The following is a 27,642-nucleotide window of genomic DNA, read 5'->3' on the forward strand; positions in this document are numbered from 1 at the left end:
CGCGCTCGCACACGCCACCGTACGCTTACGGTAAGCGTACGGTAAGCGTACGGTAAGCGGGCTCAGATATATATATTGATTTAAAGGCTATTTTCTCAGAATCTACTGAACAGATTTACACCAAACCTACAAAAGGCACTTCCTTGACCTAGGGACTACCTCTCTGCCAAATTTCGAGTAATTCTGTTCAGCCGTTCGGGCTGTAGCTCGTTCTAAAGGTCCTATGGAAAAATGCATGGGGAAAACGCGTTTTGGGACCCCCCTTTTATCTCAGCCCCCGCTTGACGGATCCCCCCGAGACTTTCAGGGTAGGAGCGGAGCGTAGCGCCCCACCTATTTTGAGAAATTCGCGAGGATTCATCGACCGGCGCCAAAGTTATTCAAAATAGAATGTTGAGGTTTTCCTATGGAAAAGGGGTCCTAACTATAACTACCTACTGGCGACCGCCAGTAGGTAATATACACACACACACGTGTATTTATATATATACATATATGCGCATGTGTGTGTGTGTGTATATACATATATACACACACACACACACACACATATATATACACATATATAATACACTCACATACATTTATTTAACTTTCCTTATTGAGAGATCTGTTTAATAGCTGTCAACATCGGATATCCCGCTATGTTATTTCAGGGAAGAAATACTAACCATTTAAGACCAGCCCTATGGCATTAGTATGAATACTTGACTCAATATAGGGCTGTTGACCAGCTGCAACCAAAAGTTGATCAATCGATGTCATCAATTTATAAACGTACATTGCATTTTGTCACCCTAGTTATTATTTCTACAAATGGCTCAACATTGTGATTGAAGAGCATATGAAAATGTTCACACTATGTATGGGAAAGTACTATCTGCCATTCATTATGAAGATATTGCAAGACATCAAGGATTTCCACAATCTATAGAGAAACGAGGCTGGAGTTCCTTTATAAGGCCTCATAATTCTGACGTGACTTCCACTATCCTTTTAAACTACAGCAGAGAGCATTTAATTCATTGTGATACATGGACACACCATCACTGTTCTCCAAAACATCTGAATAGTTACTTTCTGTGAATAAATTCGGAATCTGAACTATGACAATAAACACATAAATAAGCAACACATAATTTTTTTGCAAAAGCATTTAGAAATTTTAATGTATGTCACTTCCTAAAACGGCTGCATTTCAGAATGTGTGTCAACAAGATTCGTGGTTTCATGTAATGAACTCTAGCAGTGCAAAATATATAAATAAATAAAATAACTGCCTTAAATGTGTACTTTTCTGGTGATGACAGTTGCGTTTCAGGGGAAGAATAATTTAGAGGAAAGAACTTCAAAGCTAGTTCTCTCTTTCCATGTGTAAACAGCTGTTGTAATTCTGCTGAAAGACCAGTCTTTCACACTGTCAGCTAACTCTAGCTGTAGGCATTGTGGTGTCACAACTCATCTGTAATAGCTTATTGCTAGAGGTGGACGAGCCAACACTTTAACAGGGAGCGGCTTGCCAAAGGTCTAGCTTGGCACTTAGAGCCCAGACATGAGCCAAGTCTTGAAAATGTTTGCCATGTAAATCATACAACAGACATCAGGCAAAATATGAAAAAGTTTCTTCAAAATTCACATGTGTACATCTCAAATATGTGGAAGCTTTGACATTATTACGTCAATTTATATGTAGCACTGCACTGGGAAGTACTTAGTAAAAGTGATCGTTTTTAGGTCTCGCCTATGCAGCACACGTGCAATCTCTTGAGCCATGCTGTATTTACTCTATGGTCTTTCAGTATGCCCATCGGTTTTCATTCATTCCTTCTTGTGCCTTTCAAAAGTCCTATGTTTTTGCTGATGAACAGTTTGCTTTTTTGGTCACGCCCTGGAGACTGACCCTGTTACATAGAACCTTTCACTATCGGTCATAAATATTAGTTTTGGCACACCACTTTTTCTTCTGCCTCGGTTTGTTTGGCTTTCAGAATGCGCTCAGCCGAGGGCTGCAAATCTTGTCCTTAGTTTGTGTTCCATTGTATTTGGTTTCACGAGGGCTTTTTCAGTCAGAGGCTATATTGTTTTTCATCTTATAACATTTTTGGTTTCATTAGCTCAAATGTTCAAACCTTAAATAATATAATTACCTAATGGAAGTGTAGTTTAAGAAGATGGCTGACAGTAGAATCAACCATTTACATTGTGCTTTTGACAGCTTCAATCAATCAATCATTCAATCAGGGGTTTATAAAGTGCTCTACTCACCCGTGAGGGTCTCAAGGTGCTGGGGGGGGGGGGGGGGGAGGGGGTGCAGCTCCGGTTCAGTTGACAAGCCAGGTCTTGAGGTTATTCCTGAAGGTGTGCGGGGTCGGAGAGCGTCTGATGGTGACTGGGAGCTCGTTCCAGGCTCTGGCTGCGATGTAGGAGAAGGCTCTTCCGCCTGCTCTGGTTCTGCAGATTCGGGGGGTCTCTGCGAGGGCGAGGTCGGCGGAGCAGAGGTTTCTTTTGGGTACGTGAAAAGAGACTCTTTCGTTGAGGTATTTGGGTCCAATGTTGTGGAGGGATTTGTAGGCGTGGGTAAGTAGTTTGAAGGTTACTCTCTTCTCGAAGGGGAGCCAGTGGAGGTCACGTAGGTGTTGGGTCATGTGCTCGTGCTGTGGGGTTCAGAGTACGAGCCTGGCTGCGGTGTTCTGGATGGTTTGGAGCTTGTGTAGGAGAGTCCTGTTGAAACCGGCGTAGAGTGCGTTGCCGTAGTCCAGTCTGCTGGTTATGAGAGCGTGATTATTTGGATCTATTAAAGAGGTAAGTATGCGGTTATTGTTAAGGGTGGGTGGAGCCTGCGGATTTTTGCCTACTTCGCGTTCTGCGGAGAACGCGGAGTGTAGGCAAAACTCCTACCCTGCAGCGGAGCGGAGTTCTGAGCCATGGGAACCCACCTTTAGCCTTATACACAGCGTCTATGCGCTGCTCTCCTCCTCCTCTCCATGGTCTCTGCAAACCCTGACGTCAACCGTACTTTGTGATAGGACTGCGCATGCGTACGCAGCCCTACCACGACGTACGTATGACGTAGGGGTTTGCAGAGAGGAGGAGGGCAGCCCGGAGACGCCCCGTACAAGGTAAGTGTATTTATTTATATCTTATTTATTGTAAAAATATATATATTTAATTAGGGGGGGTGGAAGTGTGGAGCGGAGTTCCACTGAGTTTTTGCTCAATTCCGTGAAACTCCGCGTAGAGCAACTCTGCCAGCTCCGCCCAGGGTTAGTTATTGCTCCGTTTTATGAAAATGGAAGCAGCTTTAAGTTGCGCGCTTTCAACTTTTGATGCTTTCTTTTAGGTTTCAATCATTGGTGAAATAAAACCTATGTCAAGGGATGCCTCCTCATGCTCTCCAAATTCAGCATGTAATGTGAGGTTACTTAACAATATATCCTGCAACTAGACAGTGTAACACCACCTGAGCACCACCGCAGAACCACCCGAGTACCAGTCAGTGTCACTCAGCACGACTTCAGCAACACCTGAGCACCACCACAACTCCACCTCCGCATCACCAGCACACCACCTCAGCACCACCTTTACACCAGTGCTGCATCTCCTCCCTACCAGTGCTACACTACTTCAGCATCAGTGCAGCACAGCATCACTCAGCCCCACCACAGCATCACTCAGCGACACCACAGCATCACTCAGGGACACCACAGCATCACTCAGGGACACCACCGCATCACTCAGTGACACCACCGCATCACTCAGCACCAGTGCATCTCCTCAGCATCCGCAGCACCTCAGCATCACTCAATAGCACCACAAAACAACCTCAGCATAAGCACAGCACCACCTCCGCCTCAGTACACCACTACCAGTGCAGCAACACATCAGTACAGCACAGCTCCACCACATCATCAGTGCAGCACCAGCACAGCACCACCTCAGCAGCAACTCAGCACCAATAGAGCACCTCAGCATTAGTGCAGCACCACCTGAGCCCCACCAACTCAGTGTCAGCACAGCACCACCTCCTCATCAGTGTAACACCACCACATCAACTCCGCACCAGCACCGCAAAACCACCTTAACATCAGCACCACACGATCTCAACATCAGCTCTGCACCACCTTCCCAACAGTGTACCACCAAAAGCACAACCCCCCCCCCTTAGCACCCATGCAGGCCTACCTCAGCAGCAACTCAGCACCATGTCAGCATCAGTGCAGCATCACCTCAACACAGCATCAACTCAACATCACTCAGCACCACCTAAGCACCAGCACATCACCACCACCTGAGCACCAATGCAGCAACACCACCTCAGCATCAGCACCACCTCATCAGTGCAGCACCACCAGTGCAGCACCACCTAAGTACCAGCACAGCACCACCTCAAAATCAGCACAGTACCATCTCCGCATCAGATCAGCACCACACCACCTCTGCATCAGTGCACCACCACCAGTGCAGCACCACCACAGCAGCAACTCAGCACCAAAGCAGCATGAATTCAGCACAGCACCACCTCAGCACAGCACCAACTCACCACCACTCAGCACCACCCGAGTAGGAGCTCAGTGTCACCTGAGTACCAGCAGCTGCACCACCTTAGCATTAGCTCAGCCTCTCTTCAGCATCACTGACCACCACAGCATCAGAACAGCACAACCTCTGCATCTGTGCACCACAACCACCACCAGCACATCCCCACTACAGCATCAGTGCAGCACCCCTTCAGCATTAGCACAGCACCACCTCAGCACCAATGCAGCATCACCTCCATACCAGCGCAGCACCAACTCCGCATCACTCAGCAAGACCAGAGTGCCACCTCAGCAGAACTCAGCACCACCTAAGCATGATTCAACACCCCCTCTGCAAAAGCACACCACCACCTTAGCACCATCTCAGCATCAGCACAGAACCACCTCCGCATCAGTGCACCACCAGCGCACCCCACCTCATCAGCAATTCAGCACTAACGCAGCACCACCTAAGTACCAGCACAGCACCACCTCTACATCAGCACAGTACCATCTCAGCATCAGGTCAGCACAGCACCACCTCAGCATCAGTGCACCACCACCAGTGCAGCCCCACCACAGCAGCAACTCTGCACCAAAACAACATGAGTTCAACATCCGCACAGGACCAACTCAGCACCACACAGCACCAACTCATTATCACTCAGCACCAACCGAGTACTAGCTCACTGTCACCCGAGTACCAGAACAGCAGCACCATCTCAGCAATACTCCACATCACTCAGCATGAGCCCAGCATCACTCTACGCAACTACAGCATCACTCAGCACCACCTCAGCATTAACTCAGTATCTCCTCAGCATCACTGACCACCACAGCATCAGCACAGCACCGCCTATGCAGCAGTGCACCACCACCACTAGCACATTCCCACTACAGCATCAGTGCAGCACCACCTCAGCAGAAACTCAGTTCCAATGCAGCACCCCTTCAGCTTCAGCAAGGCACCACCTCAGCACCAGCGCAGCACCAACTCCACATCACTCAGCAAGACCAGAGTACCACCTCAGTATCACTCAGCACCACCTCAGTATCACTCAGCACCACCTTAGCATCATTCAACACCCCCTCTGCACAAGCACGCCACCACATTAGCACCATCTCAGGATCAGCACAGCACCATCTCAGCATCAGCACAGCACCATCTCAGCATCAGTGCGCCACCACCAGTGCAGCCCCAACTCATCAGCAATTCAGCACCAATGCAGCACCACCTCATCATCACTCAGAAACACCTGAGTACCAGCTCAGCACTACCTGAGCACCAGTGCAGCACCACCACCTCAGTATGACTCAGCAGCCCCTCAACATGACTCAGCGCCACCTCAGCATCACTCAGCATCACCACAGCACCATCTGCACAGCACCCCCTCCTCATCAGTGCACCACCACCAGTGAAGCACCAACTGTGGAGCAGCACAGCACCAGCACAGCACCACCTCATTACACAGCACCACCTCAGCATCAGCACAGCCCTAACTCTGCATTAGTGCACCACCAGCAGTGCAGCACCAACTAAGCACCCACGGAGCCCCACCACAGCACCCGTGCAGCACCACCTCAGCATTAGCCCAGTACCATCTTAGCACCAGTGCAGCATCATCTCAGCCCAGCGCAGCACCAACTCAGCATCACTCAGCACCACCTAAGCACAAGCACACCACCACCTCAGTATCACTCATTACCACCTCAACACCAGCAAAGTGTCAGCAGAGCACCACCTGAGAACCACCACAGGATCAGCACAGCACCATCTCCGCATCAGCACAACCTAATCAGGGCACCACTATCAGTGCAGCACCAGCACAACACCACCTCAGCACAAGCACAGTACCAATAGCACACAACCAATGCAGCACCACTTCAGCATCACCTCAGCACAGCACAAACTCTGCATCACCATGCACTAGCGCACCACCACCTCAGTGTGACTGAGCACCACCACATCACTCAGCACCAACATAGCTCACTCAACGCCACCACAGCACCAGCACAGAATTTCCTTAGCATCACTGAATACCACCACAGCACCACTTCTGTATCAGTGCACCTCCACCATCGCGGCCCCACTGCAGCATCAGCACAGCACCACCACAGCACAATTTCCGCCTCAGTGCAATACCACCAGTGCAGCCCCACATCAGCAACCCAACACCAACACAGCACCACTTCAGCATCAGAACACCACCACCTCAGCACAACACCAGCTCAGCATCACTCAGCACCACCAAAGCATCACTCACTGCACAAGCACATCACCACCTCATTATGACTCAGCACCAGTGCAGCACCACCTCAGCTTCAGCACAGCATCAGCGCACTTCAGCACAGCACTACCTCAGCATCAGTGCAGTACCACCTTAGCATCAGCACCATCTCAGCACAGCACCACCTCATCAGTGCAACACCACCAGTTCAGCACCAACTCAGCATTAGTGTAGAATACCTTCAGCAAGCCTGCACCAATGCAGCACCACTTCAGCATCATACCAGCACCACCTAAGCACAACACCAGCTCAACATCACTCAGCACCACCTGAGCACCCGCCCAGCACCACCTGAGCACCAAAGCATCACTCAGCACCACCACCACTGCACAAGCCCACCACCATCTCATTATCACTCAGCACCTGTACAGCACAACCTCAGCTCCAGCACAGCATCAGCGCACTACCTCAGCACAGCACTACCTCAGCATCAATGCAGCACCACCTTAGCATCAGCACCATTTCAGCACAGCACCACCACCAATTAAGCATTAGTGTAGCACCACTTCAGCACCAGCGCAGAACAACCTCCACATCAATGCACCACTGCCAGCGCAGCCCACCTCGGCACCAGCACAGCCCCACCCCAGCAGCAACTCTGCACCAACACAGCACCACCTCAGCATCAACACAGCACCACCTCAGCATTAGCGTGGAATCACCTGACCACAGCACCAACTCAGCATCACTCAGCACCACCTGCGCACAAGCTCACCACCACCTCAGCATCACTCAGCATCACCTCCGCACCAGTACACCACCACCTCAGTCTGCCGTCAGAATCTGGCATCTGTTAATTCTCCCCTCGTGTCCGTCCACTGCTCATGTTATAATTCAGGTACTCTTTTCCAGTCTCCACCCTCCCGTTGTTTATTCCCCCTAACAAAAAAGCTATAACAAACAAGCATTAGAACTGGCAGGAAAAAGTTGCCAGCATTGCAAGGACAAAAAAAAAACTAGAAGACATTTTTTATGTTCATTCTTTTCTTTAATAGGGTTGTTCAGTTGTACATAATGTCTTCTTGGTTATATAAAAGCTAACAAAAATGCGTATAACACTTTTTTATTAGAACTTTTCAACATGCTGCACAGGAGCCACACTGCTCTACAACATAGCTTAAAGACATTGGCAAAACCAGTAACACTGGCTAAACACTTGTAAGGTCTCAAAGGTGAGACCTATTGACTATGCCAATGCTTGTTTACCATGAATTTAGAACCATTCCTGCCCTTGTCCCCATGCTTGCGACAGTACCATTAATGAACTAAGAGACATGACAATTGACATATGAACCCTGTATGTGACCTAGATCATTACAGTTCAGCAACATTATAGTCTATTACATGGGTTTCCCAGGGGTCAAAAAGTTTGGTTGGTGGTGTGACAGAGGGCCACATTGATGCCAGGAGGAGGTGGTCAGGGTTGTGCAGGTGCAAATTTGGTGTAAGCGATGAGACTCAAGTACAACTACTGTCTGAATCGAATTGCACAATGTGGAATTAAAAAACCTGGGATCAATCCTGGCCTCCCCACTTGACCAAATTGTGTGATCGTAGGCAATTGTTTTATTTTAAATTCCCTGCATTATGTTTTGTTATGTTATAAGCACTTATAGAGCACATGGCTACCCATAGGCATCCCAACACTGCTTGTATCGCACATAATACTTATCAGGACAGGGATTCTGTTACTGCGATAAGTTTTCAAAGGGCCAGGTTTTAAGCTTCTTAATGAAGGGAAGTAGATGGTTTTCAGAGCGCAAAGATAAGGGGAGGGCATTCTAGAGTGAAGTTGCTCTGAAAGAGAAAGATCGTCCTCCCACTCTTTCCCTCCCGATGCGAGGGATGATTGCTAGATGGGCGGTGGAGAAACGCAGTGTTCTATGAGGGAAATTGAACGAAATCAGGGGTTGCTAGGTCACAGGGCCATTGCCCCACAAGGTCTTGTGCCCCACAAGGTCTTGTGGGCAATGCAAAGAGACGCAACCCCTATTCTCTCGTCCACTGGCTACAAATGGAGGGAGTTCAAGGCTTGTCTGGCAGATTGATGTCTAGGGATATCAAGCAGCAGTCTGGCAACACAGTTTTGGACCACCTGACGTTTCTTAATAGTTCCCTTTGGAGCTCCCAGGTAAAGGGATTTACTATAATCCAGTCTGGATAGAATGAGGGCTTGGACCGTCAGTCTCCTGGCAGTGAAGGGGGAAGAGTGGGAGAATCTTGCTCAGAATCCTGAGGAGCACATAGCAGGTGGCAGCAAGCTTCCCTGCCTGATGGTCGAATTTAAAGGAATTAGCTATCCATATGCCAAGGCTCTTGATGGAATTTTTGGGTGGGGAATGGGGGCCTATGCTGCTTGGCCAGTCCAGTTCCTGACTCAGTTTAAGATTATTGCCCAGGATCATAAACTCCATTTTGTCTCCATTGAGTTTAAGACAGGACTGTTCCATCCACTTGGCTACCTTCTCGAGGCAGGGCTTGAACGAGGGGGAGTGGAGGTCCTGTCCTTGATTAAGAGAGAAAATCAGTTAAGTGTCATCAGCATGGGTGACTATCGAAATCCTGAATGGGGAGATGTCTGCCAGAGGTCTCATATAAACGTTGAACGATGTGGGGTTCGAGGAGGAAGTCCGCACTTGAGTGATAGACTGTTGGAGAGACCACCATCTTCGAAGACCTGAAATGCAGGAAAGATTTAAGCCATAAGAGGGCAGCCCCTGAATTCCCATGTTCATCAATCTTTGCACAAGGGTGTTTTGATGTACTGTATCAAACGCGGAGCTCAGATCAAGCAAAATGATGGCAACCGATCCTCCTTGATCGAGTAATCTCTTGGATTCTTTGACCACTGCTAAAAGAGCAGTCTCTGTGCCATGCAGGGGTCCAAATCCCATCTGGGTAGGATGTAACTCTCTAAATGGTCAGAGACAATCCGGTTGACATATTTTTCTGCTATCTTGCTAATCAAAGGGAGGAGAGAGACTGGCGATAGTTCCCTAGTGACAGAGGATCCATGTTTGGCTTTTTCAGCAATGCTTCAACCATAGTGAGTTTCCAGGCCACAGGGACATCACCAGTGGTGAGAGAACAATTTATCACTTTAAGCACAGCAGGGAGAATCTAATCAGAGTCTTTAGCTAAGATGTGCGGGGGCCGGGTCAAAAGGGGAGCCTGATTTGAGTTGGTCTAAGATCTCTGATAGCTTATGAGAGTCCATAACAATAGGAGGCAGGTGAACGTCATCACACAAAGGCGATAAAGAGGGAGAGGCAGTGTGAAATAGGTCATAGATATAATTAATTTTCTTTTCACATATAAAGGGCCTCGAACTACACGACGACAGGACGTGCACCGTTCAAAACCATCTCCTGTGTTTTATTTAATAAACTATAATATTCATGTATACTAGCAACCCTGCTGACCCAAAGGGTGTACATAACAACTGACTTGCCTCTTAGTTTACTATTGGCATTGTTGCCAGGGTGAGGCAGGGAAGAGCACGAATGTTTCTAATTCAATGTTTGTAAGCTATCACTTTTAAATGAAAACACTTCTCAATGCACTGATATAATCCGATTTACTAAGGTGAAACGATTCTGCATGTTAATGAAATACACTTTTGAATTTTGAAGAGCCTGCTGCAAGATGTCTCTATAAATTAATGTGTTCCTAAAGTGAAGCAGCGCAGGACACCCTAGTTAATCCCTTTCTGTAACCTTCAAATAAATGCTTTTCACATATTTGAAATGTTAGTGCTGTGCTGAGTAAACAGCAGTCCAGTTCTGCTGTTCACCAGGGGGGCGAACATAAAGCTCAGAAGGGCCGAATTTGGCTCCCTGACCATACTTCGAGGATCACTGATCTATTAAATCAAACACAATAGGTTTTTGTAAAGCTGGTATTCTGAACTAACGTACTTGGAAGGGTTTTCTTATGTGATTATGAAGAAAAAGGAGTTAATGTAAAACAAAAAATGTGTCTACGAACACACACATTAAGTGGGGAAGCCGCGATTTGGGTAGGTTTTCTGGTGCCACTTTGTAAAAATCAGCCACTAAATGGGTGTCTATTTGTCTCTCCTTTTTAGGTCTCGCCTGACCGAGCGCATGCGCTGGTCTGGCGAGACATTTAGTAGGTGGGTTTTTAAAGTGCTACCCACATTTTTGTGCTGGCTACAAACTTGAGTGCACGATGGCGTGCACGCGCACAGCTGCTCCCCGCATTTCCCCTCCCTTCTCGCCCAGCTATCTGCCTTTCCTGCGCCAGCCTTCAGCACCTTCTCCGCCCCTCCCCCCGCTGCTGCGCGCGCATCCCGAGCGTGCTTTAGAGCGTTATCGCGATCACTTTAGCTTTCAGAGTGATCGCGATGACTTTCGCTTTTACGGCCGCGCGGCGTTACTTTTACTACTGCGCGGCCAATGCTTGTTAGCACATTGGTAGCCGATTAATAAAGCGGGCCGCCTGGCCTCTCTCCTCTGCAGCGTCGGGCGATCAAGAAGCAGTAGCGCGCGGGAAAATCACACTGATGGTCACATCGTACCAGGCTTCCGTCTTTGACAAACGGCTGCAAGTGCCGGCTTTTCAGATCCAGCGTTTATTTTTACCTGGTTGTTTCTTCAGTGAGTCACCCACAATGTAAACGTTGCAGGGGGAGGAGTGGGGGCTACAGTCTGCTCTGACTGAGGGGCACAGTTTATATCCATTAAAAGTGATTTTTTTGTGTGTATATTATTGGCTTCTTGGGATTGCACATACAAAATCACTGTTTGTCGTAAAAATCCGGGTGCGTTTTTCACACAATTCGACAGCATCTTCTGAAATCCTCAGCAAAGCACGTCGAGAGAAATTGCATGAGCTGTTATGAGATGTTGGTTTGCTTTCACGGTGTGTTGTGTCGTGTTTTAGCTTATTTGTAATGCAACACTTTTACATGTGGACTTCTCATCAAAAGTAAAAACACCGAGATGTGTAGTGGACTATAGAGGCAGCCCAACTCCTGTTTAGGTGCTTCTGTGTGCGCTCTCGCTGTTTCTTTCTCTGTCTCTCTGTCTTTCTCTCTCCCCCACCCTTCTCTCAATCTCACTGGATTTCTTTCTTGCTCTCTCCCTCTCTGTTTCTCTCTCTGGCCATAACCTTTTTCTGTGTCCCCCATTCTGAGACTCTCTATCTCATTCTCTCTCCTTTCCTAACCCTCTTTGTCCCTGCAGTTCCCCTGTCTCTCTCACTCTATCACCCTCTCTGTCTTTCTCTCCACCCATCTGTCTTCCGTTTTTCTCTGGGACCCTTTATTTCCCTGAGCCTGTGTCCCTCCCCAATACCAAATCTGAACTAACACCCGAGGCCGATTACCAAAGTAGGATTGAATCCATTTGGTAAATTGCTTTTAGAACATGAGTGACCCAAAAAAATAATTAACTATTATTAAAACTACATTTGTATGGATTCCATTGAAACATATCCATAAAAGGCATCCTCATAGCCTGTTCAAGGGTCTGTAATGTAACTACATTTAAAAAGACAAGCATTGGCATAGCCAATAGGTCTCGCCTTTGGGACCTTAAAAGTGTTTAGCCATGCAACAGTTGATGTTGTTGCACCAAGGATATTGTGCTGCATAACTAAATACTTATAAGGTCCCAAAAGCGAGACCTATTGGCTATGCCAATGCTTGTTATGTTAATGCTTTGTTTTTACCTTTTTGTGCATTTTTCTGGAGTTTTTATATAGTGCAAGGTATTATAGTGCTTTATATGAGCACCAGTTACATTACACAAGGATAGATTCTTTTTTAAGGGACAGGAAGATTCAGTGATTTGTCCAGAATCACAGGATGTTGAGCCGACGCGGAGACTTGAACCTAGTTCCCAAGTTCCAAATTCGGCAGTTCTGGCCGTAAGGTCACACCCTGTGTAGAGCAGAGGTTGGCAGGCAGAAGCCATATGAAAGCTCGGCTCGATATGGCTTGAAGTTCCAACAGGACCTCGAGCTGATCTAGAGTCAGGCTTCAGGATCGAGCCTAGCTCTAACTTTTAGAGACTCGCCCACCCCTCTTTATTAAAGTAGCGATGGAGCTTTCCTAATTACAGTTAACTTTTGATGCAATAACTAAACCATAATCAGAACAGTGTAGATTTGTCTACGATAGACCTCTGTGTACTATATAAATATATGTTCTGGCGTAGCCAGGGCTTTAAGTGGGATGTAAAACCTGAGGGGTCTCTTGAAGGGGTGTGACCGATAACCTGCGGGGGGTCTCTAAAAGGGGCGTGGCTGATATAATTAGGGCGTGGCTCAAGAAGTAAGCTAAAAATCTGTGCTCGGCATAGCGTGTTGTCGGACTAGTATTTTGCTGCTTATGTCTTTGCATCCAGATATATAAGATAACAAGTAAAATTACACCTGAAACAAGCCAGTACTATTGGTTTTGCCACTGGTTGTTAGTTGCATAAGATGAATAAGCAACAACTATGGCTTTGTTGTATAGAATATTGAAAATACTTTAGTTCTGAAATGATGAGACTGAAAGTACTGTAACGGGTCTCTTTGAAGTTACATCAAAGGCAGTGAAGGGTGGCACTGCTGCAGAGTTAATATATTTTTTTTTCATCCGGAGGGTGAGGGCAAAAATGGAGAAGCCCGATAGGGACCCGTTCCAGCACCTGCTTTTAAGAACTGCTGGTGCTGAGCACCAGCAGGACCCACACACTTAAAGCCCTGGGCGTAGCTAAATGCTGGTCATAGTTCCATGCGCTATATGCCAATGGAGTTTAGGTTGCACACGTTTTTTTTAAAGTGTTTTCCCTATAACAAGGGTGTTAGAATAAGACTTAACTCAGGGCTTTAAGTGGGATGAAAAAACTGGGGGCTCTTAAAGGGGCGTGGCCAGTGTAATTAAGGGCGTGGCTTAAAACACATAGGCTTAAAATCTGTGCTTAGCATAGTGTGCCGCCCGACTTGTATTTTGCCGTTTCTGTCATTGCATCCAGATATGATACAAGAAACATCATACCTACAACATGTCAGGACTATTGGCTTTGTCAATGGTTGTTAGTTGCATAAGATAAATAAGCAGCAACTATGGCTTGTATATAATATTGAAAAAGCTTCTACTTAAAGCCGAGGTGACACCACAACAACGTTGCTGCTCCTGAGTTTCAAAAAGAGAAGGGAAATCCAGAGAAAAAATGACTCTCTTTAAAGGATTTCCCTCCCCTAAAACAGCTCACCTGGCATGACGTCATGCTGTAACTTCTCCACTAGTCACTTCAGTCTGGAAACAAACGGAACGCCTGTGCCAGGGCACAAAACAGAGCCCGATAGAGAGAGACCCGTTAAAAAAACTGCCAGTGCTCAGCACCGGTGAGACCCGGCCCACTTAAAAAGCCCTGACTTTTCATTATAAAAAAAATTCTGGCCTGATGTTCTTTAACTTTTCACTTTAGATTGTTCTAATTGTAACACAAATCTTGTCCGAGGCAGTCAGAGAGCTTTACTCACCAGGGTATCCGCTAATGGCGTTTATGTGCGTGGTTCGGATGACGCCCACACGGGTGCCGTGGGGGTTCTTCAAGCACATGCAGATGCAGATGGCGACTCCGGCAATCACTCCCATGATGAACACGATTCCAAACACGATGCCGGCTATCGCGGTCCCCCTGAAACACACGAAGAGCCAGAAGTCAACATTGATTACTCTAGGTGTACGAAATCCTCTCACTTGTCTCCTACACCGAGAATGAGCAACCACCTGCACCTACTTAACGGTGGACACAACGGAACAACACAGCAAACCAAAAGACAACAACAAATAAGGACTAATGGTAACCCCCATGAGACCGATTTGGCCTTGTGCAATCACTAATCAGTAAGATAAAACGTCACATTTAAATACCAACACTACTAACAATGCGTATTATGTTGCAAATTATAAACAAAGTGGGGTCCGAAGAAAAAGAGCTGCCGGCTAAAACAAAATTCTCACAGTGTGAGGAGGGGGGTGGGGCCTCCTGCCGAGAAGGGCCCAAAAGATACTTTTGACGCCCCTCCCCAAAAAAAACAAGCATTGGCATAGCCAATAGGTCTCGCCTTTGGGACCTTATAAGTGTTTAGCCATGCAACAGTTGCATAACTAAATACTTATAAGGTCCCAAAAGCGAGACCTATTGGCTATGCCAAGTGGCCGTGAAAGTGATCGCGATCAAACATCAAAGCGGCCGCGAAAGTAATCGCGGTCAAGTACAGCGCGCATGCCCGCGCACATGCACTGTAGCTCTAGGCTGGCCTGGTAGCACATTTTGGAGCCCTCTCAATAAGTGTCGCCAGACCAACGCATGCGCTGGGTCAGGCGAGACCTAAAAAGCTTGCTGGGGCTGATACCATGTCTTTAATGGGTGTCGGCAGTTCAAAGCCTCAGAAAACGAACTGGAAATCCACTGTTTAAGGGGGTTTTCAGCTCATTTTCCCCACTAACTTGTGATATTGGCTCCTCACCGGGTGACCATGTGAACGGAGCCAATATCAAGTGTCACATGGTATCACCGTGTGAGTTGGCAGATCTGATGCCTTAACATTAAAGAGGTTGTAAAGATAGGCATTATTTGCAATATACAATGTTTCGTAAGTTTTTGCATGTGCACTTTTTCTTATAAGCAAGCATGAAATAATATAATTTAATAATGCTTTCCAGTTGAAGTCATGTAAACTTTTACCAATTTCACGGAGTGGGGTGAGGGGGGGCTGCTTTATACAACCTAGACGCATGTGGAGATGGGCCTCCGATCTGCTTTGCATAGAACTGTTTGTATCTTTACATATGCGTTTAAGAAAGTCCCCTTGTATTCACTAAGCATATTCATAAAACAGCACCCGCCCATAGGCATATGTAGTCTATTATGACGTTTTGAAAAAGAATTGACAAAATAAACTCATATGATGACCAGAAATGATACAGAATACAGTGGTTTGGAAAATGGTCAAAATATGCACGTCAAAGAACGAAGCAAAGTGTTAGAAGATTTTGTCAGCCATAGAGACGGCTGTGTCATGGATAATGTCAAATGTAATTAGAGAGTAGCATCTAGAAAGACCGAGGCACCTTGTAGTAGTAGTCCCAAGAATTAAAAGGCTAACTTGTCCAGCACAAAGCTCCCAGTACCCAGCCTCCTTGTAATTTACCTGTTGTGTGAATACAATATATGCTGAATAGTGCAAACAACCCTTATGTCACCTGGAAAAATGTGAGCCTGGGATGATGATCAGTGGGCAGTCTGTCTAGTTGGATTGCTTTGCCTCCTTTGACTTGGTGGACCACAGACTTCCATTGCAGCAGGTGTAGACAGTACAAGGACTGAGATGATGGCAAATAACTCAATTTAGCTCTTGCAAGAAAACTGGAAGCAACAGAGTATCAACCCCTCAACTGATATCCGTAGATGGTATGGTACTATAGGAATTGCTCCTCTTTCATCTGTCCAGTGCATACATGCAGTCTTTTTGGGTTGAAGCCTACCACACAGAGCAGCTGTCTGATTTGCTAACAACATCTTGGGAACATTCAGAAAGCTTCCTTGGGAATGTATTCTGTCCATTGCTTACCATCGGCTTTGTAGTTTGTAACTCACATTTGCTTGCTTTCTATTTTCTGGCTCGATTTGTTTTAGGCTACCCAGCTTGAGTTTGTCTCATCCATTGCCCACAAGTTATTTACTGCATTCTTCCACCAATACTGGATTTCTATAAAGTGGCCTTTAAATCTTGTTCTTATCTTGTTTGCTGTGCATTCAAAGTCAGAGGTCAAATGTCTTCCAGGGAGCTTGGTGTTTACTTTTCTTTCTCTGACTTGAAAGTGAGAGGATTTATCTGACAACCGTATTGGCTACTGGGGTTGTGCTCGAGGTAGTCTGAACAATGTTATTTTTTTTTTTTAGCACACAACAAAATGTAAATGTCTGTAAATGAATTGTGCAGATATTTCAGAATATAGCAGATTTAGAAAAGCACAAATTAAGCAAATTGTTTAGTAATTCTGAAGTGTGGTGGAAACAAATATTTGAATACGATCAAAACAAATCAAAACACTAAGACATGACATTTTCACACAATCGTTTGAGCACTGTATACATTTATCAGTAAAATTGTATGTCTGTTCAAATGTAATGGTCATTTCAATTGAAGACATGTTGTCTGTAATGGCAGTGCGCTAACACAACATGCACACTCCACTTTGCTCCACTCCAATCTACTCTACACCAATGCACTCAACTCCACACTACTCTACTATGCACCACTGCACTCTCCGTCACTAAACTCTACTCTGTGCCACTCTATTGTGCAACACTCTACTGTGTAACACTGCACTGTATGCCACTCCACGCTATGCAAGTGCACACCATGCTGATCCCCTCCATGCCACTCTAATCTACTTTGCACTCTACACCACTGTTCGCCACTGTACTCTACTGTGCAAACTCCACTCTACTCTGAAACAGTCCACTCTATGCCACTGCACTCTACGCCACTTTACTCCACAACACCTTATGCCACTGCACTCTATGCCACTGTATGCTGGGTGACTGCACTCTATGCTTTGTTCTACACTACACCACTGCTCTCTATGCCATTCTTCTCTGCACCACTCCACACAAATGCACTCTATGCCACTCTACTATATACCACTGCACTCTACGACTGTCAGCTCTGCAACACTGCACTCTACGCCTCAGCGCTCAACCTTGCACCACTCCACTCTACTCTTTGCCACTAAACTCTACACCATTCTTCTCTGCACCCTATGCCACTACACTTTGCTCTGTACCACTCTACTCTATGCCACTTTATGCCCTTGCGCTGTATGCCACTACTCTACATTGCCCCACTCTACGCAATCCACATTAGCCACTTTACTCTGCACCACTGCACTCTACGACACTACACTCTACTCTGAAACAATCTACTGTATGCCACAGCACTCTACACCACTCTATTCCACTCTGCACAGTTCCATTCTACACCACTACAATCTACCCTGCACCACTCCACTTTATTTTACGCTGCTGCACTTTGCGCCACTGCACTCAGTGCCAATGTACTCTACACCACTTTACTGAAAACCAATACACTCTGTGCCAATTTACTCTGCATCGCTACAATGAATGGCACTAATCTCTGTAACACTCTACGCCACTCTACACCATTTCACTCTATGCCGCTCTACTCTGCACCACTCTACTCTGTGCCACTGTACTCTACTCTGCACCACTCAGCGAAACTCTACAGCACTCTACATCAATGCGCTCTTCGTCACTCTAATCTACTCTGCATCACTTCTATGACACTGCACTCTACGCCACTTCACGCTATGCCTCTACTCTACACCACTTTACTCTATGCTAGTGCACACTACCCCACTCTGCTATGCACCACTGTGCTCTTGGCCATTGCACTCTATATCACTTCAGTATAGGCCACTCCACTCTGTACCATACAACACTACAACACTCCACTCTATACAAGTGCACTCTATGACACTGCTTTCTACCCTGCACCACTTCACTCTGTTCTGAAATAATCTATTCTACGTCACTGCACTCTATGCCACACTACTCTGCACCACTGTACTCTACATCACTACTCTATGCCACTGCACTCTACCCTGTACTACTCCACTATATGCCACTTCACTCTACTCTGAACCAAACTACTCTACGCCACTGTGCTCTATGCCATTGCACTCTATGTCACTTTACTCCACTCTGCACCATTCAACTATATGCCACTGCACTGCATGCTGCGCCACTCTACTCCAACACGCTATGCCACTATCTTCTACGGCACTCTATTCTAATACACTGCACTCTATGCCAATGCACCCAGCACCACTTCACTCAAAACCAATACATTCTACGCCATCTACTCTGCACCACTGCATTCTATGCCACTATACTCTACTCTGCAACACTCTATGCTACTACACTGTACTCCACTCTATTCTACTCTGCACCACTGTACTCTATGCCATTGCTGTCTGTGCCATCCTACTCTGTGTCACTGCACTCTGCACTCTCTGCCACTGAATTCAATACCACTCTACACTGCACAGTGAAGCACTCTACACCATAGTGCTCTATGTCACTGCCCTCTACTCCACTCTATTCTACTCTGCACCACTGTACTCTACACCATTGCTCTCTGAGCCACTCCACTCTCAGCCACTCTACTCTGCAAGACTGCACTCTCAGCCACTGCACCCAATGCCCCTCTACACCATAGTGCTCTATGTCACTGCACTCTACACCACTCTATTCTACTCTGCACCACTCAACTCTATGCCACTCTACGCTACTGCACTCGGCATCACTCCAAGCCACTCTAATCTATCCTGCACCACTGCATGCTACGCAACTGCACTCTACGCCACTGCACTCTATGCCACTCTACTCTACACCTCTGCACTCTACCATGCACCACTCCACTCTACTCTACCCTGATCCACTCCACTATATGCCTCTTCACTCTACTCTGAAACAATCTACTCAATGACACTCCACTAAGCCAATGCAATCTACTCTGCAACACTTTTCTACGTCACTGTACTCTACATAACTGCACCCTATGCCAAGGCACTCTACACCACTATACTACAAACCAAGGCACTCTACACCACTATACTACAAACCGAGGCACCCTACGACACTGCACTCTACGCCAATCGACTCTGCACCACTGTACTTTATGCCATTTCACTCTAGCCCACCTTACGACATGACACTCTACTCAGCTCTGTGCCTATCCACTCTACTCCACTCTAAGCAACTTCCTCTATGCCACTTTACTCAACTCTGTTCTTTGACACACTACTTCACTCTACTCCAGTCTGTGACACTCTACAGCACTCTATTCCACTCTATGCAACACGCTCTATGCCACACCACTCTGCTCCACTGCACTCCACGAAAGTGTGCCACTCCACTCTTCGACACTCTACTTCACTACACCACTAAACTCTATTCCGCTCTACGCCCTGCCAAAACACACCACACTATGACATTCCACTTTACTCAAGTGTGCTCTACACCACTGCACTCTACGCCACTCTTTCCTGCACCACTCCACTCTACCCTGAATCACTCCACTTTATGCCCTTCACTCTACTCTGAAACAATCTACTCTTGGCCACAGCACTCTACGCAGCGGCAATCTACTCTGCACTCTACATCACTGCACTCTGTGCCAAAGCACACTACACCTTTTTACTCAAAACCAAGGCACTCTATGCCACTGCACTCTACACCAATTTACTCTGCACCACTGTACTTTATGCCACTGCACTCTAGGCCACTATACGACATTCTACTCTATTCCACTATATGCCACTCTACAACGCACTATGCACCTCCCTCTATGCCACTCCATACGACTTTACTAAACTGCATTCTGTGACACACTACTCCACTCTATACCACTCTGTGCCTCTCAACTTTACAGCACTCTACTCTGCTCTATACTCCTTTGCTCTACAACACTCTACTCCACTCTATGCTACACCCTCTACACCAGCCCATGAAACTCTGCAACTCCACTCTATGATGATCTACTGCACTCTCCGCCTTTCCGCTCTATGATTCTACTCCCTGCACAACACACCACGCAACTCCATGACACTCCACTTCCCACAACTCTACACCACACCATGTCAATCCATAACACTCGACTCCACTTTACCCCAATAACTTTTAGCCATGCTGAACAGCAACCATGCTGGTTTACAACATGGTTAAAACATATTGACAAAGTCAATTGCTCTTGCATAGGCGAGACCTATTGGTTTTACCAATGCTGGTTTAATTTATTACACCATGATGTAATGCTGTGTTCTTTTTAGCACTTTGTGCACACAGACCAGCTGGCTGAAGGTGTATTAAAAATGTGAATTAATCGTCTACATCTGTTAGCATCCATGCAAACTGACTCAGAAAGGACAAAAGCAATTCAGACCAAACATTTTCCTGGAACCATGTGAAACTGCATTCTGCGTTAGTTATTCTCGCATCCCTACTATCTTATTTCCCATCTCCTTCAGTTCTCCCCTTCCTCACATTTTTTTTTAATCAATAATTATTCAAACCTCCTGGTCCAATCAAGAATTAAAATTCTGAAGTTAACACCCTTTAGTTTGAATTGTAGCCCTCGTGGGACAAAGTCTAACTTTACCTTTCATTCGTGAAACACGTCCACTCTGAAATTAGGATGCACGCTGCAACATACTGTTGACCTACCAGCATCATGCACGTGGCAACTTGGTCCACAGTTCCAACCAATCAACGCACCCGTTAATAGACTTCAAAGTCTTCACGCAACACTTCATCCAGCCTTTGTTTCCTTCCATTTCAGCAAGCCCTTAGAACATGGCCCATCACATTCTTTGCACTCTCCATTATCATCGGACGCATCTTGAACAATGCCAGACGAGTCCGGCTTCCGCAACTGTAAAATTCTACTTTGGCCTCTTTTGATTGCGTTTTTGTTGTTGGCACTCATGTTCTATTATTCACACTTGGTCCCACTCTCTAACATGTTATCACCCCATGACCCATATTTCTTGCCACAGCCCTCAAATTCTAGTGAGAAGCAGAACATAAGGAAGAGAACTTGAAAAAACACATTCACATTCATGAGGCACTGAAAGAAAAAAAGAAATGGCTCCCAAAATGTAAGCAATGTAAGGATACAAGTCATTCAGTCAAAAGGATGTTAAAGAGCTGTGTTGCAGGGAAGGAGCAAAGAAAAGAACAGGAGGGACAGACACAAGACGGATAAGGAAAGCCATCAAGTAAAAAGAAAGCAAATCAGAGTGACAATATAGGGAACAGTAGTAAGTAAGGGGTTGGGCCAAAGACCGCCGTAAGTCTTGATTTGGAATAGTCCACAATAGGCTTTCGCCTACCAGACAGCTAAACGCTGTTTGGTAGGCGAGTCCTAAAAATCTTAGGTGTCCTGCTAGATGCTAATATGACATTAAGTGCACAGATCAAAGTTCCTGCCGCTAGTTCTTTCCACCAATTAAATAAGCTCATATTTATTACTCCACCACATAGGGCCACAGGTGGAAAATTAATATTTGCAAGCTCCCTCAAAACTTGACTGTTTGAATAGCTTATATGCCGATCTCTCCTCCCATCAAACATATTGGCTTTGAATGGCAGAGATGCCACAGTTCATGTGACAGCAGGGTTGTTCCAGGCCTGAAGACAGCTGCAGTGGTTTAACTGCACAAGGTAGAGTCAAGTTTAACCTTGACAGTATTGTGTTGAAATGCAGCAAGAAATTAGCCAAAAAACACCAGAAGTAGAATATTCCTTTCATCTATCTTAAGATCAACTTTATATGACCAGCCCTTGAGTTGAGCCTTCAAGTGAAGCTGAAGAGTTGCGTTGGGCTCAAGAGTCTGCGCATGGGCCCATCCTCTGGAGTTCATTGTTTTATGTGTAAAATGAGACAGCTTTGTGGATGGCATTTAAGTGGGGTCGGAAAGAACAACTATTTTAGATGATGCAGATGACCAGTGCCAAGATATCCATCTGGGTAACAGGCAGGTTAGAAATTGTAGCATAAATTGGGGTTTAGAGGTTGTCGTTAAAGGCCCTGGGCCTCGGGTAGGAGCAGTGCTTTTCTAGGCACAACTGGTTATCTTGGACCACTGTTTTAGCCATTGAGTCAATGTTTTCCTTGTCCTGATGTTTTGCTTTCATTATGTTTCTCACCCACATAAGGTGAACTCTTTTTCTTCTGTGTCACCTTGCGATCCATTGATCCCTCATTGGATCATGACTATGCCAATAGTCTTTATACTGAGCTACGGAATCACCTGATCAGCAAACTACAATGAATCCAGACTGACACGTACACTTGCTGTACGATAGCCGGGGAAACCACGGCACCTTATTATTAAGGTGTTGGTCTGCCTCCCAGTGGCTAGAAAAATCTGAATCAAAGCTGGGATGAAGTGGATTCAGACATGTTGTATTGACACACTTTTTTTGGGAATTCTGCTGAGAGTATCACTCAAGGGGTTCCCCTATAAGCTCTGCTAAAATGAACTTGAATGCCAACTACGAGTGCAAACCTTTCAGGATACGGTCCGCTGATGTACAACTGGGGAAAGAGGCACTTTACTAGAACATGTGCTCATGCATGTACACCTGCATGCAGGCTGAACTAGTGGGACTACTGTCTAACTCAGCCTGGTATCTGGGCACAGGTAGCCTGTCACAGACAGACCCATAAATGTGTGTGTTCTGGCCTGTGCAAGCCTAATAATTAAATTGGGCATACACAAGTAAATATCCTCATTTCTTTTTTACTATACCATGTGTTTGTCACACGATGCATCATTTTTTGAGTTGGACAGCTCCAGTTTTCAGCCTCAGCACAAGGAAAACACACTGAGGTGTACTGGGACCTGCCGAAGACAAGGAACGAAGAACTATATGTGGATGAATCTCTGCATGGAGTGGAGGGAGACTCTTGACTGGTGGTGACTAGGGCTCTGTTGGACCTGTATCTCCATAACCAGTGGCTCTGGCCTCTACACTCTCTCTGGGGGACAGTCATGAGTGGACTTACTGGGAAGCATGGAAAAGAGGATTTCCCTGGAACTAGTGTGAACCAGAGCTGTGGAGTGTACCCTTTAAGGGCAAACCCCCCGACTCCTGCAAGACACACAACCTAATATAGCGTGTTAGCACGCATGTGAATACATTGCATGCTATTACAACCCGGTCGTTACAACAACCGTGTTGTTAGTACGCAATACCTTTGCATCGCAAGTCATTTCAGCGACTTGCTGTAGGGGGCGCGCTGGACTTAGGAACAGTATTATGTACTATTCCTACACCATTTTGCGCAACAGCAGGGAAGGTGTTGGACTTTATATCTAATATATTTGCGTCCCCTACAGCAAGTCGTTGTAATGACTTGCGATGTAAAGGTATTGTGTACTAACAACACGGTCGTTGTAACAACCGCGTTGTAATAGCACTGCATTGTGGAAACAGCGCTGTAAACGCTGTTTCCCCACACAAACACCTTGTAAATGGCCAGGATGGTGTTGGACCTGGGAGCTCAGGCAGGGAGGGTAACCAGCATTGAGGGACAAGGGTAACTTTGACCCCGGGCAAAGGAGATTATCAGAAACACAAATGGAAGAGCAGGTCCACAGTGCTTTCAGTTTCCTGCTTCTGGAAGGAGGCGGCTGGGTGTTAGAGCTGCTTAGCTGCTTGGAATTCTTATAAATCAGGCTAAGGAGCTAAAAGGGCCGGAGAGCAGGGGCTTTAATTTCCGCATTGGTGGGAACGCAGTATAAAATTGGCTGCAGAAAACAATTGCAATACTATAGAGGTCTGGAGGCCTAAAAGTAACACTCTTGGTTGCTAGAGCATTCCAACAAGTGCACTACTCCACAAATTCAGTTGGTTTGTGCCCAAAGGCATCAGGGAAAACTGCATTTGTTCTACCTGCATGCTTTCAGGTTGGCTGGCTGCAACCAGTGCAGCTGGTCCAGTGTATATTTAGGGAGTTACCTGACCTATAGGACTTTTCATTGTGTGCATCCCCTGTTGGTATTGAGGGCCCTCAGAGGGTCATTGTATCATAATTGAGGGTAGTGGAGGAAAGAAAGAAAGGAAAAAATGCCCTTGATGGCATTCCGCATTCTCAGCGTAATGCAAGCCTACGGTTGAACGACATGATGCAGTACTCTGACCTACCATTTTCAAGTCCTACCCTGTGTCCCAGTTGGCTCTTCAAGTGAATGGAAACACACTCAGCTGGGACACAGGAATCTGAGTTAAGTGGCAGTAGAGTTGAATTATTCCTGTACACAATATTTGGGGGTTCTCATGATGTATACTGCTCTACAAGGCCGCAATGACTAACGTGCTTTCTCCTTTGACTTCCTAATATTAGTGGGATAGAGAATGGCCTAACTCTTACCTGACTCTGTAGTGGAGGTCTCAGTCTACATTCAATTAATAAGGACATAATAAGTGACACAATTCCCATGAGTAATAGGTTATTATGATAGAAGAAGCACAGTCCAATATTGATTTCACCCGATGACAAGTAATTCAATTGTGCTCTTTTTCGCACTACATCTATCACTCTATATATGGATCCCGGTCTTCAACTCCTTCATAAAAATGGGACAATAGCAGTGATTGAAGTGTGTGGGATCTGAGTGGCATTGAGTGCCCATACGTTTTTAAAATTTAAGCAAAACAAATCCCCTCCTTTTTGAGGAAAGGAAACCGTCTCGAGACTTAATTCCAAGAGTTGAAATTCTTCAGCTGAAGTGTAAAGCAAGGAGACTCCTGTGCTTTAAAACTGAGGGAAGGACAGACAGCTATATTAGCCTTCTTGCCAGGGTGCCTGCTTACCTGAAAGAAATTTAGATGTATGTAACTGGTCAATCTGCACATGTAAAGGGTGCTTGGAATCACTTGAAGCTTCCTGATGACACAGATATATTCTTTTTGAGTGGTATTACAAGGGAGTTACCAGCTGAGCTATAAAGTGTGTGCTTTTAAAAGACAGTTATAAAAACAATTGCATTACTTACATCCTGGGTATTGCTAAAATCTATGTTTTGGAAGCACTTTATCTAAAAATCTTTTTGCGCATTTTGTAGCAGCCTATCTTTTACTGTGTGCAATTAAAGTTTTCATTAATGACTTGCATATTCACATTGCTTTCTGTCACAGACTAGGGCTTTGCAGCACTAAACATACACAAGTCACTCTTCTCCATGGTACCAAACAGGATTAATTTCCCACTGATTGATGTCACTTGCATTTATTTTTCATTTAATCTGTGTGTTATTTTATATGTAGGTGAAAGACTGAAAACAGTTACAGAATATATACAGTTCCCAGACTATTTTTTAAAGCAGTTTGACCAATGGATAATACAATCCTAAAGACTAGGTAAGATTGCATATGGAGTTTGAAATCCGTGAGCGGTGTTCATGTAATCTCTTTCATAGAGTATCTGTCTCAAGAGTGTACCCCCTATTTTGATATTAGAACTGTACTATTTTCAAGACTAACCCTAGTAATCTCTCGTCTACTTCCTCCATAGGTGAAAATACCGAAAAAGGCTAAGGGGCCCTTGAATACGTCTCAAGACTGTGGGCTTTTACCAAGTGGATATGTGACTATGTCACATGTCCCATTCAGACCCATTGGAGTTTTCCCTATGTTTGCATGAGCACGTTGTAGACTGTCCTTTGCACACGTTACTCTACAGATATGTTTTGCTTTGTGCTGCAATGTCCTTTCACACAGAACACACTGTTGTTTTTGTGTTCTGTTCTTTCCTGGGATTTAGACTGAGTACCCATGAGCCGAGGACTGACTTGCTATAGTATCTCAGTTGCCCTCCTACTCACTCACAGAGGAACCAGTGAATAAAAAATCAGTCTTACTTCCAAAGGAGAACTCTCAGATCTAGAATGGTTCTGTACCCAAATATCTCCCCCTAACCAAACACAAGTTGATGGGCTACATTATCAATCTGTGCTCACACATTTGCAAGCTCTGAAACAAGTTTTTTTAATTTTTTTTATTTCTTTATTATTCAGTTCATAGCAAATAACATATATTAATCAATCAGTTAAATCATAGAAATATTACGCAATTGCATGTAGTAACGCCGAGCATAAATCACATTAAAACAAACAAGCATAGAAAAGAAAACAATAATAGTAGAAAAGCAGCTGCATTTTAAGTCTACATCTCCATATATTGTAACATTGGCTGCCAAATTTTAATGTATAACACACGAAACACAGGGGGTCTAACAGCCAAATTTGAGAGGCTACACTGTCGATACTGAGTCAACAAGATCTCAAAATATCTTTATCGCACACACATAACGTATTAATAAAGATAAAGAAGGAAAAAAGGCTAACACTACATGCATAGAGGAGACCGGTACATCATCGATTATTCGTAAAATGGCTGATTAATCCACAACAGATTGTAAAGGGTTTCCATCAAATTAGACTCAATGATCAGTCCTATCATTTGGCCAAACCCATGTGCAAATGAGGCTGTTCCCCTGATCAGTGGGACACTCCGCTCCGCACCTTATTGTTGTATCAGGATTTGGTCCACCAAATACACAAACCGTCCATGATGACTGATCTTTTGATGGTAAAGTAAGAAGAAATAGTGCAACGAACAAAAAAGTGATTTAAAATAGGATGGAATGTCCTCCTTCTAAATACTTTATTCTACGGACTGGACACGCCTCCTAATTAAAAAATAGAACAGTGCAAAAGAAGACAGTGACAATTATCTGTCTACATAAGGGCCAACATGTTTCCGCCTAACGGGTATTTAATCCCTTGGCATTCATCAGGGCCTCTGCTCGTATAATAGTTGCACTCCTAATAGTGAAATATAGAATTCACCACCATCACCAAAAACAAATTATAATAAAACTGGTTTGAAACGGTACAACCTGTAACAACCATGGACATTAACCCTCCGATTCACAATGATTACTGTGAATTCCTTTGTGGTAGGGCAATAGACCTCACCTCACCTGGACACTGCTCAGGTACTAAGAGGCCCCGCACTTTCCGTCGGTACCTCAAGCTCCCATCTGAGACTTGGGGGAGGCCTAATAGTAGAAAAGCAGCTGCATTTTAAGTTTACATCTCAATATATTGTAACATTGGCTGCCAAATTTTAATCCCTAGTTGTTTCTTCCTCAAAGATCTTATGCGATAGAGGCTGTATTCAAGATTAAACACGTTATAAAACTTAGCACGTCACATT

General features: G+C 45.4%; 1 protein-coding gene across 2 annotated transcripts in view; it reads right to left on the reverse strand.

Moving 5' to 3' along the window:
* The window catches only part of CYYR1 (cysteine and tyrosine rich 1), a 265,183-nt gene that overhangs the window by 58,951 nt on the left and 178,590 nt on the right, over nucleotides 1–27,642 (reverse strand). For both annotated transcript variants that reach the window (XM_085623080.1, XM_085623079.1), the window contains exon 3: nucleotides 14,303–14,460. In XM_085623080.1, the coding sequence (XP_085479206.1) occupies nucleotides 14,303–14,460 (158 nt within the window). The remainder of the gene's footprint in view (nucleotides 1–14,302; nucleotides 14,461–27,642) is intronic.

This window comes from Triturus cristatus, chromosome 8 (genome assembly GCF_964204655.1).
Source record: "Triturus cristatus chromosome 8, aTriCri1.1, whole genome shotgun sequence".
Classification (NCBI taxonomy): domain Eukaryota; kingdom Metazoa; phylum Chordata; class Amphibia; order Caudata; family Salamandridae; genus Triturus; species Triturus cristatus.